The sequence below is a fragment of the Oncorhynchus mykiss genome, chromosome 4 (assembly GCF_057628025.1).
Source record: "Oncorhynchus mykiss isolate SJ-2025 chromosome 4, ASM5762802v1, whole genome shotgun sequence".
In the NCBI taxonomy this organism is placed as follows: Eukaryota; Metazoa; Chordata; class Actinopteri; order Salmoniformes; family Salmonidae; genus Oncorhynchus; species Oncorhynchus mykiss.
Genome location: NC_143025.1, coordinates 66,653,217 through 66,675,483, shown reverse-complemented (window position 1 = coordinate 66,675,483; position 22,267 = coordinate 66,653,217). Strand labels below are relative to the sequence as shown.

At 42.3% G+C, this 22,267-nt stretch overlaps 1 protein-coding gene across 2 annotated transcripts in view; it reads left to right on the top strand.

The window, feature by feature from the left end:
* LOC110522211 (solute carrier family 35 member F1) overlaps window positions 1-22,267 on the top strand; it is a 113,788-nt gene that overhangs the window by 80,323 nt on the left and 11,198 nt on the right. For both annotated transcript variants that reach the window (XM_021600417.3, XM_021600420.3), the window contains exons 4-7: window positions 3,769-3,928; window positions 11,796-11,952; window positions 14,701-14,753; window positions 18,185-18,339. In XM_021600417.3, coding sequence (XP_021456092.1) covers window positions 3,769-3,928; window positions 11,796-11,952; window positions 14,701-14,753; window positions 18,185-18,339 — 525 coding nt within the window. The remainder of the gene's footprint in view (window positions 1-3,768; window positions 3,929-11,795; window positions 11,953-14,700; window positions 14,754-18,184; window positions 18,340-22,267) is intronic.

The following is a 22,267-nucleotide window of genomic DNA, read 5'->3' as shown; positions in this document are numbered from 1 at the left end:
AGACAGACAGACAGACAGACAGACAGACAGACAGACAGACCTCATTTCCATTCCCCTGTGGTCTGGCCCTGTGACAGACAGACCTCATTCCCCTGTCGTATGGCCCTGTGTAGGACAGACAGACAGACAGACAGACAGACAGAAAGACTTAATTCCCCTGTGGTCTGGTCCTGTGACTGACAGACAGAAAAACTTCATTCTCCTATGGTCTGGCCCTGTGACAGACAGAAAGACTTCATTCCCCTGTGGTCTGGCCCTGTGACAGACAGACAGATAGACCTCATTCCCCTGTGGCAGACAGACAAACAGACCTCATTCCCCTGTGGTCTGGCCCTGTGACAGACAGACCTCATTCCCCTGTGGTCTGGCCCTGTGACAGACAGACCTCATTCCCCTGTGGTCTGGCCTTGTGACTGATAGACAGACAGACCTCATTCCGCTGTGATCTGGCCTTGTGACTGATAGACAGACAGACCTCATTCCGCTGTGATCTGGCCTTGTGACAGACAGACAGACCCCATTCCGCTGTGATCTGGCCTTGTGACAGACAGACAGACCCCATTCCCCTGTCGTCTGACCTCATTTCCATTCCCCTGTGGTCTGGCCCTGTGACAGACAGACCTCATTCCCCTGTCGCATGGCCCTGTGACTGACTGACAGACAGACAGACAGACAGACAGACAGACAGGCGGGATGACAGACAGACAGACAGGCGGGATGACAGACAGACAGACAGACAGACAGGTGGGATGACAGACAGACAGACAGGCGGGATGACAGACAGACAGACAGACAGACAGGCGGGATGACAGACAGACAGACAGACAGGCGGGATGACAGACAGACAGGCGGGATGACACAGTGACGAGTTGATCAGTACCTCCATGCCCTGCTGACCCAAAGTCAGCACAACGCACTGATGTGACAAGCACACTAATGGCCTGCAGCTACTGTTTACACAGCGATGGATCTATCCGCATGGTGTGACTGTCACTGAATGATTAGGTCGGGCGGTGACGAGAGTGATAGGGTGACTCTCTTCCACAGTGTAGAGACAAAGATATTTGAGAGTAGCATTGCACAGCTGCAGCTCTCTCTCTCTCCAAAGTAAACCCAGCCTGAGCATATAGCGAAGGTGATTAAACATTCAGAGGAAGGGGTGCTCATGGAATCACTGTAAATATTGACTCAGTAAACAGCTAGAACTCAATCTGGGACTCCTCAGTATTTTTGTTTTCGAGGTCTGCTGTGCAAGTTTGTTTGATATTTAGAGAACAGCTCAGGTCAAGTGAAGTCAAATGAAGTAGGTTTGGTTGTTAGTTGGAGACTTTATCAATGGACTCTCTCACTCTAAGGCCAAGTTTTCCTCTCCTCTTGTTACTCTGTGCAGGGTAATTTGCTTTTTAGTTTGATTGGCTTTCACTAACTGATTCCTTTGGAGGAGTGTGGAGGAGAGAAATAGCCAGAACAATTCTCAACAGTGTTATGTAAACTATAACAAGGTTAGACAATGCCTCATCAATATTAATATGCAGGCATGAAGAGAACTGGGCATGAGACGGTGCTATAAAATACTTTCCCATTAAGGGGAAATGATTAGTTGTTATGAATGGTCATGGTGTCTGGCTAGGCTCCAGTATGAGGAGATCAGTGGACACATCTGGGGAAAGCTCCTCTTCATCAACTCGTTAGAACAGGCAGCTACAGATGTAGGATCTTTATTTGAGCCAGTTTGCTGCAGCAACAGGAAATGTGAATTATTACGTGGACTATTTTTTGATACATTCCTCGTTAGGGAAATCGACAACTTTAGAAGCCTTTTTAAACCTCAAATACACTACAAGTGTGCATTTCCTGCTAGGCAAAAGAGTGATCAAATTAAGATCCTACAACTGAATGTTAGTCAGTCCTCCACTTCAAGATATGCAGGTAGCCAGCCACGGTCCTGGGGACAAATCACTGTAAAACAGAGGAATTAGTTGAAGATTTATTTCGGCAGAGTTAAGCGGAGAGTCTTAGGACTGACTAAATCACATCATTCTTTCTCCTCACTTGGCTAAGTCTCATAGGACCTGTGATAATTGTATCAGTTTCATTAGTTTGCTGGTATTTGTAAAAAGGAGCAGAGAATGTCATTGACAATGTCAGGTCTATTATTTTGCTAGTAATTCACTGTAAAAGTTGTCGGGTTAATGCCAGAGCTGTTCCCCAGATAGCCCTGAGAGAACAGGTGAGAGTAAACACAGAACTCAACCTCACTCACTCACTTTCAGGGTTCACTCATGGTTATCGTTATCCCTACACTGTTTATTTATCTCTCTCCACTTCCATTTTTCTCTCTCTCTCTCTTGCTCCTTTTCCTCTCATCCTTCTGTCATCCTGTCATTCTCATCCTTCTCTCATCCCTCTGTCATTCTTTTTCTCTCTCCCGCTCTCTATGATTGTCCCCCTCATTCCCTCCCTCCACTTTCTCTCTCCACTCTCTCTCGCTCAAGGGCACGCTTCACTACAGTAACAGACAGGTTTATATAACCAAGCGGTGAAAAGGCCTTCTATTAGGCAGAAACACGCTGGCCTGCTGAGCGAGTGAGACATACTGGGCTGTCGTTGCACACATCGATAAACCACACGTTATTATGCCAGGGTTGTCTGAGGTGTCAGAACATTCGTTTAGACATCGATAAACCACACGTTATTATGCCAGGGTTGTCTGAGGTGTCAGAACATTCGTTTACACCGATAAACCACACGTTATTATGCCAGGGTGGTCTGAGGTGTCAGAACATTCGTTTACACATCGATAAACCACACGTTATTATGCCAGGGTGGTCTGAGGTGTCAGAACATTTGTTTACACATCGATAAACCACACGTTATTATGCCAGGGTGGTCTGAGGTGTCAGAACATTCGTTTACACCGATAAACAACACGTTATTATGCCAGGGTGGTCTGAGGTGTCAGAACATTCGTTTACACCGATAAACAACACGTTATTATGCCAGGGTTGTCTGAGGTGTCAGAACATTCGTTTACACCGATAAACCACACGTTATTATGCCAGGGTGGTCTGAGGTGTCAGAACATTCGTTTACACATCGATAAACCACACGTTATTATGCCAGGGTGGTCTGAGGTGTCAGAACATTTGTTTACACATCGATAAACCACACGTTATTATGCCAGGGTTGTCTGAGGTGTCAGAACATTCGTTGAACACATCGATGTTGTGAGTTGCCAGGAGAGCCACCATCTTCTCCTCTGTGTACTCGACCTGTGATGAGCAGTAATGGGGTTTGCTGTCCTGCGGTTAACCCCTCGTTCTCCCGTGCACTACCTTTCCCAGAGAGTGAGCCCATAGTGCTACCACTAAGTGCCAGAGAGGCTTCCCAGAATGGAGACCTGATGGTCCCCTAGGCGATCATAAATGTTCCTCTCCTCCCTCTTGCATGGCCCCTTCTCCTCCCTGACACGCCATCCACCATCACCCCTAATTCGCCATCCTTATTTTCTCTCATCACCATTAGTGTTGGACTGTCCTCTGACCTCGTCCTCTGTAGTACTGTGTGTCCCCGCTGTCCTATGTGTCACCCCCTGGACTTTGTGGTGGGTGGTTTTAGCTCTGCTGTGATACCATCTCTGGTGTGTATTTTGTCTACGTGGTGTACAGTATCTTGGAACTCCATTGAAACCATTTTCTCTGTGTGTCTCTATGAACTAGAGTTCAGTGTGTCCATTCTAACCCCGTATCTCTCCGCTCTGTCTGTCAGCTCTTAGACTGTTTCACCATCCCCGTGGTGCTGCTGCTGTCCTGGTTCTTCCTGCTGGTGAGGTACAAGGCCGTGCACTTTGTGGGCGTCGGGGTGTGTCTGCTGGGCATCGGCTTAATGGTGGGGACAGACGTCCTGGTGGGAAGACAACAGGGCCTAGGTAACACACACAAACACACACCACTTTGGACAACAGGGAAGTAATATCAGGTTTTGATTGAGAGGAAGGCGAGGATGGGTAAGAGCAGCCCCTTTTTTTCTATATGATTGTTTACTTATTTCATTTGAAGATTGTACATTAGAAATATCAAGGTTGTTTTTTTAGTTTGATATGATATGGCCTAATTGTAGAGGTCGGGTATATTATGACTTAAAAGCTGTGAATCGGAACGAATAGCTTTTAAGATAAAACGTAATAAATATGAAATGATTTATTATAGGGCTAGGATAAAGGATTATAGAATTAAAACCCTGCCTAGGTTCTCTATTTGGAATAGGCCTATACGATCCTAAAATAATTGGTGTTATTACACTTTTACATTTAAAAAATACATCTATATATAAAATATGTAAAGGATGATTATTGTTCTGATACACACCGGCAAATTGATTAGGTATTGTCAACAGGGTTGTTGTCTCTAGTGTGTGTGGGCTGGTTAACACTGGGATCAAGTGATTAAAGTTAACGGTAGAACTAATACAAAAACTGGCTTATGAAAGCACTTCTCTAAGTGAGAGAGGTATATGATACGTTTCTATATAACTGCATGTATTCTTGGCTATCGTGCCTTGGCTGTGTCAGAGTCGACTGTAAATGAAACTTGGGTATTCCTCCATGGGCAGTGTGAAGTTTTACTAACTAGCAGCCGTTAGAATCTATGTTCCTTTTTCTTTCTTCCTTTTTCCCGTCGGAATACAACAGGACATAATGACGACTACGTGAAATATGTCTTGCATGTAATGGACATTAAAAAAAAAAGTACTGGTCTTGTGATATGTTCAGGTTGTTTTCTCTTCATTTTTTCAAAAGGATTTGAACAATTGAATCCAAGGAACTGAGCAGGCTGGGCTGACATGCTTATAGCCTTGCTCGGACGTTCTAAATATGCTCATGCATTTATAAGATGTTGTTATCATTTATATTACTATTATCTATTATTGTTACTATTTCTTTTTTCCTGACTGTTTTCCATGTTATTTGGTTGGTTATCTTAAGCACCCTCATAGATATTTATGTTATCATGGGACTGCCCATATTTCCCTCTGGCCAACACCATTTCGCGGCCAAGGGTTTGCTTTAGGATGCAAAGGTGTGTCATGAGTCAGGGAGATGGTCTGATGGTCTTAGTGACAACAGACCTAGGTATGGGGGGTGGAACATTAGGACAATTGGAGGTTTACAAAGTTGCAGCTACAGTATGCTTAACAGTGCACATTATTATGATACAGCTATATGGACACTTAATCATCATGGTGCTTTTTAATGGTAAGTTTACAGAAATTGGTTGTGGTAAGTATAATTGAAACTTTGTTATCATTATGGTAAGTGGGGAAATAAGTATAGCCAGTTATAATTGTAATGGCTTAGCAGATCATAAAAAAACTAAGATACATTTTTACATGGCTAAAAGATAAAGAATATAACATCTATTGTTGACAGGAAACTCATTCTACAAATATAGATGAGGTTGGGTGGGAAAAGGACTGGGAGGGAGAAATATATTTTTGTCATGGTCAAAGAAACTCAAAAGAGGGGATTATACTGATTAATACAAATTTGGATCTGATTGTGAAAACAGATTGGCAAGGAAGATGGATTATTTTAAATATGCTATTGGACCAAAAACAGATCTGACTAATTAATCTATATGGGCCAAATAATGATGATCCACACTTCTTCGAAAATATATATAATAATCTATTGAGCTTGCAAGCAACAAAATAATATATTATTATGGTGGGAGATTATAATACGATTTTAAGTACCTCAATGGATCGTAAAGAAAATCACTCTACAAACTATCACCCTCAAGCACTGAAGGAGATCACGAAGATCATGAATACATTAGAACTAGTGGATATATGGACGACACAACAGTGGTAGGTTTGATTACCAACAACGACGAGACAGCCTACAGGGAGGAGGTGAGGGCACTCAGAGTGTGGTGTCAGGAAAACAACCTCTCACTCAATGTCAGCAAAACAAAGGAGATGATCGTGGACTTCAGGAAACACCAAAGGGAGCACCCCCCTATCCACATCGACGGGCCAGCAGTGGAGAAGGTGGAGAGTTTTAAGTTCCTCTGTGTTCATATCACCGACAAACTGAAATGGTCCACGCACACCGACAGTGTGGTGAAGAAGGCACAACAGCACCTCTTCTACCTCAGGAGGCTGAAAAAATGTGGCTTGTCACCGAAAACCCTCACTAACTTTTACAGGTGCACAATTGAGAGCATCCTGTCGAGCTATGTCACCGCCTGGTACGGCAACTGCACCGCCCACAACCGCAAGACTCTCCAGAGGGTGGTGCGGTGTGCACAACGCAACACCGGGGGCAAACTTCCTGCCCTCCTTCCTGATGTCACAGGAAGGCAAAAAAAGATCATCAAGGACAATAACTACCCGAGCCACTGCCTGTTCACCCCGCTTCCATCCAGAAAGTGAGGTCAGTACAGGTGCATCAAAGCTGGGACAGAGAGATTGAAAAACAGCTTCTATTTCAAGGCCATCAGATTGTTAAACAGCCATCACTAGCACAGAGGCGGCTGCCTACCTACAGACTTGATATCATTGGCCACTTTAATACATGGAACAGTGTCACTTTAATAATGCCACTTTAAGAATGTTTACATATCTCGCAGTTCTCATCTCATATGTATATAATGTATACTGTATCCTTCACTATCTATTCTTTACTATCTGTTGCATCTTAGCCGCTCTGTCACTGCTCATCCATATATTTGATACTTATATATTCTCATCCCATTCCTTCGCTAGATTGTGTGTATTAGGTTTTGTTGTGGAATTGCTAGATATTACCTGTTAGATGCTGTTGCACTGTCGGATCTAGAAGCACAAGTATTTCGCTACACTCGCAATAACATCTGCTAACCAGGTGTATGTGACCAATAAAATGTGATTTGATTTGAACAACCCTGATCGAGTAAGATATACATGGAGGAGCTATCCGTCTTGATTACTTCCTAGTCTTGTTTTTGCTGGCATCAAAAGTTTTGAAAAGTATTAATAGGAGACCGAATGCGATCGGACCACCATCTAATTGGCCTCCATATAACTCTTACAAAATTTCCAAGTGGATGGGGATATTGGAAATTGAATCAAAGCCTATTGGATGACAATTTGTTCTTAACTAAGACAAAATAATTTGCAATTGACTTTTTTGCACAACATAACAACACAACACTTTTGTATGGGGCACTTTTAAATGTACTTTTAGAGACCATTCAATACAATACTCATCATTAAAACAAAAGCAGTTTACGGTAGGTAAAAAGAGATTAGACTAATAAAATAAATAGAGGAATTAACAGCGCAGGTACACTACCGTTTGGGGTCACTTAGAAATGTCTTTGTTTTTGAAAGAAAAGCTTACATTTTGTCCATTAAAATAACATCAATTGATCAGAAATACAAGTTCACCTAATACCTTTTTTGCACTATTGGTTAGAGCCTGTAAGTAAGCATTTCACTGTAATATTCGGTGCACGTGACAAATAAACTTTGATTTGACATAATTTTGTAAATGACTATTGTAGGTGGAAAAGGCAGATTTTTAATGGAATATCTACATAGGCGTACGGAGGCCCGTTATCAGCAACCATCACTCCTATGTTCCAATGGCACGTTGTGTTAGCTCATCCAAGTTTATCATTTTAAAAGGCTAATTGATCATTAGAAAACCCTTTTGCAATTATGTTAGCACAGCTGAAAACTGTTGTTTTGATTGGAGAAGCAATAAAACTGGCCTTTAGACTAGTTGAGTATCTGGAGCATCAGCATTTGTGGGTTTGATTACAGGCTCAAAACGGCCAGAAACAAAGACTTTCTTCTGAGACTTGTCTGTCTATTCTTGTCCATAGAAATTAAGACTATTCCAAGCGAGAAGGCCAGCATCCCGGAGTCGCCTCTTCACTGTTGACGTTGAGACTGGTGTTTTGCGGGTACTATTTAATGAAGCTGCCAGTTGAGGACTTGTGAGGCATCTGTTTCTCAAACTAGACACTCTAATGTAGTTGTTCTCCTCCTCAGTTGTGCATTGGGGCCTCCCAGTCCTCTTTCTATTCTGGTTAGAGCCAGTTTGCGCTGTTCTGTGAAGGGAGTAGTACACAGTGTTGTACGAGATTTCAGTTTCTTGGCAATTTCTTGCATGGAATAGCCTTCATTTCTCAGAACAAGAATAGACTGATGAGTTTCAGAAGAAAGTTCTTTGTTATGGTCCATTTTGAGCCTGTAATCGAACCCACAAATCCTGATGCTCCAGATACTCAACTAGTTTAAAGAAGGCCAGTTTTATGGCTTCTTTAATCCGAACAACTGTTTTCAGCTGTGTCTAACATAATTACAAACAGGTTTTCTAATGATCAATAAATTAACTTATCACAATTAATTTCTATAGAAAGTTAACAAAAATAGATACGATTCTGCAACCACGGAGAGGTAAATACTTGTCTATTTATGGAAGAATCACATTGATTAACTCTTTGGTCCTATCACAGTCTACTTACTTACTAATGGCACTGCCTACTCCAGATGACTCTTTTTTTTTAATCATATGAGCAAAATAATATTTCATTTGATTTGGAATGCTAAGCCAGACAAAATTAAACCTGCCTATTTACATAATGAATATGAGTTTGGGGGCAAAAATTATTAAATATTAAAACCTCTCACTAAAAGCTTCACTCTGTTACAATGATGCTTGAATGAACTCGAACCCAGTCGCAGAGAAACACAGCAAACAGTGGGTAAGTTTAAATCTAGAACTTTACTTAAAGTCTTCACAGAAACAAGGCAACAGCACAAGAGTGCACTAAACAAAACATAAGAACTAAGCAAGGATCCAGCCCAACAGAGGAACCTAAATAGCCAGGCAACCAGGTGAACAGAGCAGGCAATCAATAAGAAACCATCAGGGTAACCTGGGAGCTAGAAACAAGGTAAGGGTGCCCTCCAGCAGTAACCTAAGGAAACGCACTCCGAAAGAAACAGAATCTGTGACACACTCATACTTAAGTTGTACTTAAACCCCAAATGGTTCTCCAGTAGATACGGGAATATCTGCTCGATCCAAATTTACAACCAACTGATTGCAGCACTACCACAAAAATGGAGGCAAGTGGAAAAGGGAGGAGGTAGGGAACTTGTTTGCCTGCCAGATATTAAAGATACAAATTGGCTGAAAGGAGCTGGCATAAATAGAAAAATATACCAGTTTAATTTGAGGACAAAAATGTTGACAGCTGTGCCATACAGGTTGCAAAATAAATGGGAGGAGATCTGATGTACCAATTCCATGGCATATTGTTTATATATATTGGTACAAAAAACTACACTTGATTCAACACTTAGAGTTTTTCAATTTAAACAATTATATAAATTCTTGCCACCGACAGAATGCTATATATGTGGGGCATACAACAATCTCAGCTCTGTAGATTTTGTTGTGAAGAGACAGAATCAATAGATCACTTATTCTAGTATTGCCACCATGTAGCTTGTTTCTGGTCACAGGTTCAATAACGGTTAAAAAATCACAACATGCTCTTAAAATGAACCTTACAAACAGCAGTGTTGGGTGATCTGGAAAGCCATAGTCAGTCCATAAATAATATAATAATACTTGTAGGAAAGATTTTCATCTTTAGATAACAATCTGTGGATAATATACGATTACAAAGGTTTAAAAAATTATGTAAAACATCACAGCATAATAAAAAAATATATGGCACCTGGAAACCAAACAAGGGCGGTCTATGGTGATAGGTGGGATGGGCTGAGAGTGGCTGAGGGTTGGGATTAAAGAGCTGAGGTCTATGGTGATAGGTGGGATGGGCTGAGCGTGGCTGAGGGGTGGGATTAAAGAGCTGAGGTCTATGGTGATAGGTGGGATGGGCTGAGAGTGGCTGAGGGTTGGGATTAAAGAGTTTATGTTTGGTAAAGTATTATTGTTAAGTGACTGCTTTATATAAAAGTACAAGTATGTATGCAAAATGTGTACAGTTGAAGTTTGACGTTTACATACACCTTTGCCAAATACATTGAACTCAGTTTTTCACAATTCCTGACATTTAATCCTAGTAAAAAAATCCCTGTTTTAGGTCAGTTAGGATCGCCACTTTATTTTAAGAATGTGAAGAATAGTTGAGAGAATGACTTATTTCAGATTTTATTTCTTTCATCACATTCCCAGTGGGTCAGAAGTTTACATACAAATTAGTGTTTGGTAGCATGGTACAACGCATCTCTTTCCTGAGCGGAGACGGCTGCGTGGTCATTTGGTGTTTATACTTGTGTGCTATTGTTTGTACAGATGAACGTGGTACCTTCAGGTGTTTGGAAATTGCTCAAAAGGATGAGCCAGACTTGTGGAGGTCTACACATTTTTTCTGAGGTCTTGGCTGATTTCTTTTGATTTTCCCATGAAAAGAGAGGCACTGCGTTTGAAGGTAGGCCTTGAAATACGTCCACAGGTACACCTCCAATTGACTCAAATGATGTCAATCAGAAGCTTCTAAAGCCATGACATCATCTTCTGGAACTTTCCAAGCTGTTTAAAGGCACAGTCAACTTAGTGTATGTAAACTTCTGACCCACTGGAATTGTGATACTGTGAATTATAAGTGAAATAATCTGTCTGTAAACAATTGTTGGAACAATTACTTGTGTCATGCACAAAGTAGATGTCCTAACCGACTTTCCAAAACTATAGTTAACATGAAATTTGTGGAGTGGTTGAAAAACGAGTTTTAATGACTCCAACCTAAGTGTATGTAAACTTCCGACTCCAACTGTATGTAAAATGGATATGTAAAATGTATGTATATCTAGCGAAAAGCTTTAAACATATTTTGATTGCTATTGTGGAGTCTGCTGTGTCCTTCACACAAACACCCTCATCTCCACCAACACACAGACAGTGTTCTCACTGTTTAGTTCACCATCGCTGTCTCATTGTGTTCAAACCTCACAGTACCTTCAGCCATAACCGTGTCAGATCCCCCGTGTTAGTCCCTGGTGTGGTTTGCCTTTCACACCCATGGAGAGCCTCCCCCTCTCACTATTGCATTAAGTACTCCTTGATTTCCCCAGCTCAACAAGATTCAGATAGATAGATTGCATTTTGGTTCGATATGAATAATACATGTTACGATCCAAATCATAGTACGTGTTCGTTCTGGATCCGAAGAGTTTAGAGTTTCATTGAAAACACACGGCTGTAGATTCATTTCTGTCTCGTGATTGACAGAATAGTTACATTTATAGTGGGATTGTTTCAAAATCTTCAAGCATGTGCTAAGCATCTGTAAGATCTTTGCTTGATTGGGTACAGTTTATCCATACCTTACTGAAACCTATTGCAGCATACAGTATGCACTAAGCATGTAGGAATAAAGGAACAATGCAATTGTTTGGTGTGAGCTTCCAATCAATAATGCTGATTTGTCTTACCAGCTACACAGTAATGTTGCTTAAAATAGTGAAAATAGATATTTTGAACACAGTAAAGTGACCAGTAAGAAGATGAATTAATCAATGAAACTCCTGCTAAAATCCTACATTTGCTCAATGTATGAACTCAAGCACAGTTGCTTCCTGTACCTTTTAAACACCCAATGTCTTTCACTGCCTCATTGTCATAATTTTTTATCTCATAGGATAGACACTTAGTCTGATATTACAGGTGAGGGTTTCATAGGATAACCTATTTGTCATTAATAACTAATGGCTCTTTCATACAGTTTGACAGTCTCTCTCTCTCTCTCTCTCGCTCTCTCTCTCTCTAGGGGACCATAAGCTCCTGGGGGACCTGCTGGTGCTGGGAGGGGCCACGCTGTATGGCATCTCTAATGTGTGTGAGGAGTTCATCGTTAAGAACCTGAGTAGGGTGGAGTTCCTGGGCATGATGGGACTGTTTGGCTCCTTCTTCAGCGGCATTCAGCTGTGAGTGTTTGTGTGTGTGTCAGACCTATTGGAAATGATTTAAAATACTTAAACTGTGCTTCATTGAGCTTGTCTGGCAAAATGAAACCAATATAATAGTCCCATAATGCCGTACCTAACCAATCAGGCACTCCAGGCAGGCTAAAGCAAATACAGGAAAAAGAGAGCTGAACACGCCCCCATTCGCATCAACGGGACTGTAGTGGAGCGGGTCGTGAGTTTCAAGTTCCTTAGTGTCCTCATCACCAACAAACTATCATGGTCTAAACACACCAAGAAAGTTGCAAAGAGGGCACGACAATGTCTTTTCCCCCCCAGGAGACTGAAAAGATTTGGCATGGTTCCCCAGATCCTCAAAAAGTTCTACAGCTGCACCGTCAAGAGCATCCTGACTGGTTTCATCACTGCCAGGTATGGCAACTGCTCGGCATCCGACCGTAGTGCGTACAGCCCAGTACATCACTGGGGCCGAGTTTCCTGCCACCCAGGTCCTATATACTGGGCGTTTTCAGAGGAATTGTCAAAGACTCCAGTCACCCAAGTCATAAACTGTTCTCTCTGCTACCGCACGGCAAGCGGTACCACCGGAGTGCAAAGTCTAGGTCCAAGACTCCTTAACAGCTTCTACCTCCAAGCCATAAGAATGCTGAACAATTAATCAAATGGCCACCCGGACTATTTACACCGGCTCTATAGTATTCTGTCTTTCTCTATCTCCAGATGAGATGATGGCTTCGCTAGCAGCCCCATGCTGTCATATAATCACCTTTTCTTTCTATGATGCTTCTAGTGCCACTCAGAAGGACATAGGCAAGTTACAGTTGGCCCGGAACAGAGCAGCAAGGCTGGCCCTTGCAGCAAGGCTGGCCCACAGAGGGCTAATATCAGTAACATGGATATCAGTCTCTCCCGGCTCAAACTAGAGGAGAGATTGACTGCATCACTGCTTGTCTTTGTGAGAGGTATTGATGTGTTGAAAGCACATGAACTGTCTGTTCAAACAGCCAACACTCAGACACCCATACATACCCCACAAGACATGCCACCAGGGGTCTCTTCACAGCCCCTAAGTCCAAAACCGGCTCTGGGAAACACACAGTACTATATAGAGCCATGATTACATGGAACTCTCTTCCACATCAAGTAACGCAAGCGTGCAGTAAAATCAGATAAAAAACTAATCAGATAAAACACACACGCATACTCTAATACAAACACTCTACACACACACATTGTACATGTTATATTCTACATTTGTAATACTAGAGTAATAATGTCTTGTATGATGTATAATGCTGTTTCTGATGTAGGCTGTTGTTTTGTTGTTATGTAATTACTTTATTCATGTTTGGACCGCAGGAAGAGTAGGGACCTAATAAATACTGTACAGTTCGGCGTCTTAACTGACTTTGGTGGGCAAATGCTCACCTTCGATGGCAACAGGCACACTGGAGAGTGTGCTCTTCACGGATGAATCTCGGTTAGAACTGTACCAGGCAGATGGCAGACAGTGTGTATGGTGTCATGTGGGCGAGGGGTTTGCTGATGTGAACGTTGTGAACAGAGTGCACCATGGTGGAGGTGAGGTTATGGTATGGGCAGGCATATGCTACGGAGAACAAAAACAATTGCATTTTATCGATGGCAATTTGAATGCACAGAGAAACCGTGACGGGATCCAGAAGCCCACTGTTGTGCCAAATGTCCCAGTTCTTTCATGGCCTGCATACTCACCTGACATCTCACCCATAGAGCATGTTTGGGATGCTCTGGATTGACGTGTAGCACAGTGTATTCCAGTTCTCGCCAATATCGAGCAATTTTGCACAGCCATTGAAGAGGAGTGGGACAACATTCCACAGGCCACAAGCCTGATCAACTCCATGCGAAGGAGATGTGTCTCACTGCAATGGTCACACCAGATACGCCCTTACATTTTTAAGGTATTTGTTCCCAACAGATGCATATCTGTATTCCGAGTTATGTGAAATTCATAGATTAGGGACTAATGAATATATTTAAATGGACTGATTTCCTAATATAAACTGTAACTCAATAATAAAATCTTAGAAATTGTTGCCGATTGCGTTTATATTTTTGTTCAGTTTTACTACTTTTTAATGAGCTCATTCTGAGGCTTAAAGAAGATTAAAAAAACTAGTTATGAGACATTGCCTGTCTTCCCTCCACTTATTTATCCACTTGTTATGTATGAAATTATCCCTACTGGGGAAGACAGTGAGAGCATGGGGACCTGTCTCTGTTTCTGTCTCTCGCTGATGTTAATTTTAGACACGGGAGCACCAGACGAGACCGTAACCTTGGTAACACGTCAGCACCGCCTCGTCAATTACGCTTTTTCACAGAGATGTCACAGAGCGAGACCTGGGTGGATTGTTTTCCATTCCTCTTGTCTGGAACAGAGGGGGGGTGAGGGAGGGAAAATGGTCTACCATGTTGTTTCTATTGTTAGTGCCCCTCTGGAGTCAGAGGATTCCGTCAATAGAATTCCCAGGATCTATTCTGTAGGGTCAGAGGGTTGAACCCCGCCTCGCTCTGATAGGATTGATTTGTCGCTGACTCATCAGAACCACAGGTGCTCAGCAGTCAAAACTGAGCCTTTCTGTCAAGAGACTTGCTTATGATCCTCCTGTCTTGCTTTCCACCCTCCGTCAGTAACTCTGTTGTATTCCCTATCTCACAAAGCGTCCCTCTGGCTGACGGGAATGGTTTTTCTTTCTGTTCCAGGGCCATCATGGAGCATAAGGAGCTGTTAAGGGTGCCCTGGGACTGGCAGATTGGTAAGTTACTGTTACTGGGATTTAGATGCTGCTCTCTCTTACAGCGTTAGTTGGCAGCCCGTGTGTGTGTGTGTGTGTGTGGGGGGGGGAGGGGGGGGGGGTGATACAGGGATGATTAAACATTTGCAGAGTGGGAATTGATTGCCCTGTCTAGAGGAGATGCCCCCCCCCTCCCTCACTGTGTCATATCCTGCTCACGCAATCAGTTAGGCTGTAAGAGGTGTCACTGGATGATCTCTCTGCAAATTAAGTAGGGGGGGTGAGGAGATGGGGCCCTGAGCTAAAGATGGATGGGCCGCCGCTGTATAGTCAAAATGTATGGTGGGATGGAGTCAACCTTTACGAACATTTTGTTGTGCCGCATTAATTACTGGTAGGAGATGAAGGTGTCCACTGTTAGTTTTTACTTTGTTATTTAGAACCTAACAGTGTACAACTATGAAAAGCTCAAACCAAGTTTATTCACCCAATGGGTCAGACAGCTGAACAGACAAAGACATGTTCCCACCAGTATATATACCCCAATTTAGGTGAAGTCTCCTCCTCTTCTCTGAACATTACACCTTTATTGCATCTTTATGTCGGTAGAAAACTGTTCCTTCTCCCTTAATGTGACCTGAACTTGGGCCTGACCGTTTCTCACGAATCCACAGCTCTCCACCCTTATCAGTGACCGCAGCCATGTGATTGTCTTTCCCTTACTCAGTAACATTCCAAGTCCCTGGCTCATATCCAACCTTAATTGACCCCAACATATACATTCCTCCTACAGAAAACCATTCACTTCTGGTGTAGAAACCAGACTGTGGCCCTTCTCCTTTCCATAGGATACCTGATGTCTAACAGTAACATGTTCTGACAGAACATAAACGTTCTGCATTCCCCTCTCTCCCTCAGTACCATGAACAAGGATATTTCATGTTTCAAGTTTAGAAGTCAGAACCCATCACCATTAACTGATAAATGGGTGCACTTTATTTGCTTATAACAAGGACTGTTCACTTAATATTTCATTTGAAACAAACAAGCCAGACAGGGTGCTACAGTACAGTATATAGTAGCCCATTAAGTTGACTGAATATTTAAAATACAATCAATACAATCAAGACAGCATGTTAGCCCATGAAGATGCCTGATTTTAATTTACACTGATACAGGAGCCCAATGTGTGACGTGCAATTCGCCGCTCTCCAAAGCCAAAGCAAGTGACTAGGTCCTTAATCCACTTGGATTTACCCACTTTCTTTTGATTGAGCGAGCGAGGGTGCGTGGTGCCAATAGCGGCGTTTGGGTAGCGTCCCAGGAGATGCTGGCTTGTCACAGGCATTAGCCAGTCTGCGGTGGCTTGAGGGGCACGCCATTATCTGTCACTGCCATGACGGACAACACAGCGCGCGCCAGAAGGAAATATCTCCTCAGCCAAGATTGCTTTGCCCTAGAAAAATAATGAGGACTCGGTCATGTAAAATGTAGGATTGTGAGAGTCTTCCAAATACTTGGTGGGATCAGTTGTTGTTTCTTCCCTCCTCAAGCTTACCACAGTCGTGTGTTTTTTCCCCCTACTCTTAATAACCAGATATTGATCATAAGAAAGGTGAAAACAAAGGCCCATACACTGCCGTGAAATAAGATAGTTTCCTTTAGATTCTCTTCGGGTGGTAGTCATGAATTCTCATACAAATACAGTAGCTCATCCTTCCTAATAACAGGGATTTGAATATTCATGGGATTTAGATGTGCTTCTAAAAGCAGAGTCTCATACTACTACATACTACTACTACATACTACTACTAAAACGTAGCCCAGAGATACACTTCAACTTAGTTAACAAAAGCAGGTGTCGGCCATATTGCTCTCTGGTATGCTGCCAGACAAAGTAAACAAGGCATTTTGAATAACTCATGAGGCCTTCTGTTCAGCTATTCCACCAACTACCAACAGCGCCTGGAGAAAAAGGGTTAGGAAGTCTCTGTGCTTGGCCTTACAGAAAATGGCATACATCTTCATGAGTGGATCGGAATAAAAAATAACGTTGAATACAGTGAGACTTCCTGGTCTTCAATGTTGACCTTTGTTTTGGTCAAAACAGTCTCGTCCTGTTACATGCAGTAGCTTGGGCCTGTCATGAATTCATGCACTAAACCAGAGCATGCCGATTAGGACTACAACTCTTCAGTGTTTAAATGTATCCAATTCCCACCTGATCAGTAGTCAGCTGTCCTTCAGTACCTTCTCTCTACAGATAAACAAGTGGATATTTTTGTTGTCTCTGCTGAGGACAACTCCTGATATGTAATGACTATAAAAATGATAAGCGATTGAATGGAATCATGATTTCTTTTAGTGGAATGAGCTAGTCGGAAATGGCCTTTGCAGCATTCATAACGGCTGCGAAGGCCTGAGATCAGAATCTGACAGATAAATGCTATTTACGTTTAGTTTTGACACAAATTACCGTTGCCTGTCTGTGTTGTCTTTTCATCTGAGCCAGTAAAAGTTGTCTTTCATAAATGCATTTCAAAAAGTCAAACCTGAAACTAGACGAGCATGTCATTTTATTTCAACACTAAATCCATTACCGTGTTTCTGCAGGACAAAAGATGATCAGAATGTCGCTATATGTCGACCCCCCCAATGACAAATTCTATGTTTTTTGTTGAAAGTGAAATGAAATGCTGACATGATTACTTTCCCATTTATATCCGTTCGTAATCTTGGTTAAAACCGCAGTAAAATCTTGCGTGATTAACATCTGGGTCTATACATGTTAGGAAAGGAGAGTTCCGGAAAAAACGAATTCTCCACCCTCGCGCCAAAGCCCCCCCATCTGACCTTTGTTGGCACACGCACAAAGAACTCGAGGCGAAGCAGTTTAAACACCGCCTTCGCCCAATCCTGATATGTTCAAATAACCAGCTACGAAAACCACCAAAACCGAACTAATGCTGCTCGTTATCTCGCGCATCCCATTCAATCGCGACAGATTCTTCGGTCTACAAGCTGAATCTGCCCAGGAGAGATTAATATGTTTGGTATGCAGGAAGAATGTCACAGGATCCACCAAAATGTTAGATAATTGGACAAATCACTGCACGTGCAATATGGAAATGTGTTGATGAATGGGGAAGATGAGCCCCTCTCTACTCTGTCATGATGAGAACGTGTAAATGAGAACGTGTTCTCAGTCAACTTACCTGGTAAAATAACGGATAAATAAAATAATTCATGAAGGTCTTTCTGTCCTTGCATGACCACAAGGAGAAAACAAAATCTATGCAAACCCTTGATAGACAGACAGGTGAATGATATCTAGCTGGCTAGTTGGTATTCTAGAGAGCACTGTGCAGTTAATTATTATAGTCCAGTCTCTGTCCCTGCGGATCTGTCACTCATCATGCTCTGTGTGTCTGTGTGTGTGTGTCCTTCCCCAGGGTTGCTCTACATCGGCTTCAGTGCCTGCATGTTTGGCCTGTACAGCTTCATGCCCGTGGTCATCAAAAGGAGCAGTGCCACATCGGTCAACCTCTCTCTGCTGACTGCTGACCTCTACAGCCTGTTCTGTGGTCTCTTACTGTTCCAGTACAAGGTGAGTGCCACACACACACACACACACACACACACACTTTCCACAAGCCTCCAGCATCCATTCTCCTGTACAGATTTTCTTCTCTTACTGCTGCAGCTCTGATAAGATGAAATTTAGATCAAGCACAGTTTAGTGTAAGAGACTGTTAAGTAAGCCTTCTCTCTTTTAATTGTGTGGTCGAACAAATATAAATGATTTGTTTTTATCTTTCACCCTCAGTCTTTCATCTATCATAATTGTTACGATTTTAAGCGATGCACCGCTATCATCTTAAACAATCCTATTCCACATATTGCCTTCGGTTTTTCACCAATTGTTTGGGAAACATTTTTGGTTTGCCTTTTCCCTCCCTGCTGTGAGCTAGTGATCGATCGCAGCTTTCACGCGGCACTGAAAGGCTATTCAGTAAATCAGAGAGGACCAGCGTGTATTTCTGCAGGGCATCAACGCCTTGTCGTTTGGGAGGATGAAAAGGAGGGCGCTGAGAGTCAGTGAGGGCAGCGTGCCAGGGTGGTTGGGCTACAATGTGGGCCTTCATCTTCCTCCGTCCTGTCCGGCCCGGGTGGGCTGATGGCCATCATTACTGTTAAAGCAGCTAGACCACCAAACACTGCCCATTAGTCACGCCTTACAATAAATAAAGCCCTCTAATCGCTTTCCCAGCTCTGACTCATGTAGTGCAGATTACCGCCCACTGCAAAAGTGAGAGAGAAAGAAAGCGAGATTAAAATGGGTGGCTTTATGCCGTGTAAACTTGTCTCTGCACTCTCTCTTCCACCACAGCAAACCTTTGTTGTGTTAACTCTAAAAGTGGCTAGGGATATGGCTAATATTTTACTTGTATTTCTTAGTTATCCCTCTCTTTATGTTACCTTTAAAATGCAGCTTTTTCAAAGTAAATCATGGCCAATTAAAGCATCAAAAATGTCTGGCAGATGGCAGTCAACAATGTCTGGCAGATTGCACTTTATTGTATATACTACTGTACGTATATACAGTACCAGTCAAAAGTTTGGACACACCTACTCATTCCAGGGTTTTTCTTTATTTTTACTATTTTCTACATTGTAGAATAACAGTGAAAACAAGTGTCAGTATATGTGGGAACGCCTTCAAAACTGTTAGAAAAGCCTTCCAGATGAAGCTGGTTGAGAGAATGCCAAGAGTGTGCAAAGCTGTCATCAAGACAAAGGGTGGCTACTTTGAAGAATCCAAAATCTAAAATAGATTTTGATTTGTTTAGCACTTTTTTGGTTACTACATGATTCCGTGTGTTATTTCATGGTTTTGATGTTTTCACTGTTATTATACAATGTAGAAAACAGTGAGAATAAAGGAAAACCTTTGAATGAGTAGGTGTGTCCAAACTTTTGACTGGTACTGCACATGTTTATTGTTTATGATTATATACCTTTGTGATAGAATCTTTACTTGCCTTGAGAAACAAAGCTCTGCAAGAATGTTTTAGGTTGTTGGGTCAGAAGAAGTTTGAATGTCTGTACAATATTTGTCAGGTCTTCTCAGGGAGTTCATACAATATACAATGTTTCTCTCTGCCAGAGAATATTAAAAATACTAGAACATAGTAAAAAATAAACCCTTGAATGAGTAGGTGTGTCCAAACTTTTGACTGGTACTATACATGTAAGTACTGTATGTAACCTGGAAGTGAGTCAGATACCAGTCTGAATAGAGTGCTTTCTCTTTATCAATGAAGTCCCACCACTAGTTTTATTTGAACTGTGCTTCTTGGGTTGGCAGGCCCCTTAATAAACACAGTACAAAGTGTGCGATAGCCTCCTTCAGCCCAGAAATGCCATTAAGTCCTGGGGTCTGTGTCACTGTCTCCAACCTGCCCTGTGATTGGAGAGCGTGAAGTGGAGCGAAGGGTCTAGCTAGTAGCTACCACACTCCCATCAGCTCAAGGCTGTTCCTTCCATCTCTCTGACTGTTGTAATCAGGCCCTGGAGCTGTCACTAAGGGGCATCGTTTCCTCACCACAATCACTTCGCCCCAATCACAGTCCAGAGATGCTGTCTGTTGATCTTTTGAGTACGAGCAGGGTAGCTTCTGATAAGAACTGATCCTTGCATCAGCAGTCTGGAGGTGGTAAGACAAGAGTGAGTGGACCTTGCAGTATTGTAATACAGGCACAATAAAATCACAGGGCAGAGAGGCTTTTTTTTGTTTTAGCAATTTATTGGGAAATTGTAATAAACTGGTATTTTCCGGTATTGTTGTACGGTCTAGTGTAGGTCACAAATCCAAGAGGATAACATCAGAGCGTTCAATGGAACGTTCTGTGGTATACATCACTAAATCATTCACTCCAATCATTTTAATTGTACAACTGGAGCATAAACCTCTAGTCTATTTTGTCAGTTCATTTGTATTAGCTCGCCCACATGCCAGATTCTCTGGGGTATTACCGACCATGAGAATAATTCATTATATTCTTCTCCTTGTTTTGGGGGAGAACAGCTTCATTGTTCCGTGCTCAGAAAGGCTAGAGAGATTATTACCAAATGCTACGAGCGGTAGCAGAATTCAGGAAGTATCCATTGCGGTCTGTCCATGAAATTAACATTTCCTAATAATATTAGACCTTCTCTACCTTGTCTCATTTGTTATGTTGGGTCAACAGCAGCCAGTGCAATGGAGAGGGGATAAGTATATGCAGTACACAGGCCACTTGTTCTTTACCTTTGTGGATACATGCAGAGCAAGAGAACAGATAAACAATATTTTTTTACAAAATCTCTCCCTCTTTTGTTTCTCTCTCTCGCTCCCTCTTCTCTCTCTCTCTCTCTCTCTCTCTCTCTCTCTCCCCCTCCCTGTCCCTGTAAGCTTCCTCAAGGTGGTCTTGCATTGACAAATAGCCACGTCTACTGCAGACCACCACCCCAATCAGTCCTCTGCTGATTCCTCTCTATATGCATGCTCCCCTACCCACTGTGTGGAATATGAATGCCTTATTCTACACCTGTAATCCATTGGAAGCCATTGCAGGCAGTCAGTGTGGGAAGTAAGAGAGAAGTGAACTCAATATTGTCATGGCCTCTGGATGCATTTCTACAGCGTCTGTGCTGCTTTGAAGGCAAGAGCTATTACCGACCAGACTCAGAGAGGAGCAATCCCCAAAGAACCAGAAAATGATTGAGTTGTACTTTGGATAATATGTCTGTCTTTTAAGCACTGAAAGAGTACATATCTTAAGGTACCAAAGTCATTCAAATTGCCAGTCTTGGCAGAGAAGAAAGCATTCCATTCAACACCTGAGACATATGTCCTTTGGAGTTTCTACTATAGGACCATGCTACTGTGTCTGATTGAATCATTCAAAGATGAATCATAGCAGTTTCTCATTTCTTTATTTTCTCATTTTGTTAGTCGTCTGATGCCCTTATTGCACCTACAGTCAACGTAAAGTAAACATTAAATCTTGTTCCAATCAAATTGCTTAGGAACAACACAAGCATCCATGTTCCTCGCCAGAACTAATTGCTTTTGAACTCCTAAGGGGAGATGCAGGGACTTGTGGGCTATTATTGACAGTGGAGGATGAATTCATATTAATAGTATTATACTGTAGAGCATCAGGAGGGTAGTGGAGAATGTAAAGGTCTCTAATTAGTTTCAGTATTGATGGAATATTCTGCATTAAGATCTGACACAATGCCTTGGCTGTGATAGATAGACACTGGCATTTTGGCTAAAACATTTGCAGCATTTAGCTGAGCAAATTTGAATGAATATGCCCTATCATTCTCTCCATATATTAGCAACAACAATACTGTATGTAACGGTTGGTTTATTAGTGTTGTGCTGTAAATCGACTGCAGGGAAAGATGAGGGAACAAGGAAGTTGTTGAGGCAGCGTTTATTGATTTGGCTTCGGACTCTGTCTCAGCCCCCTGACCAGACCACT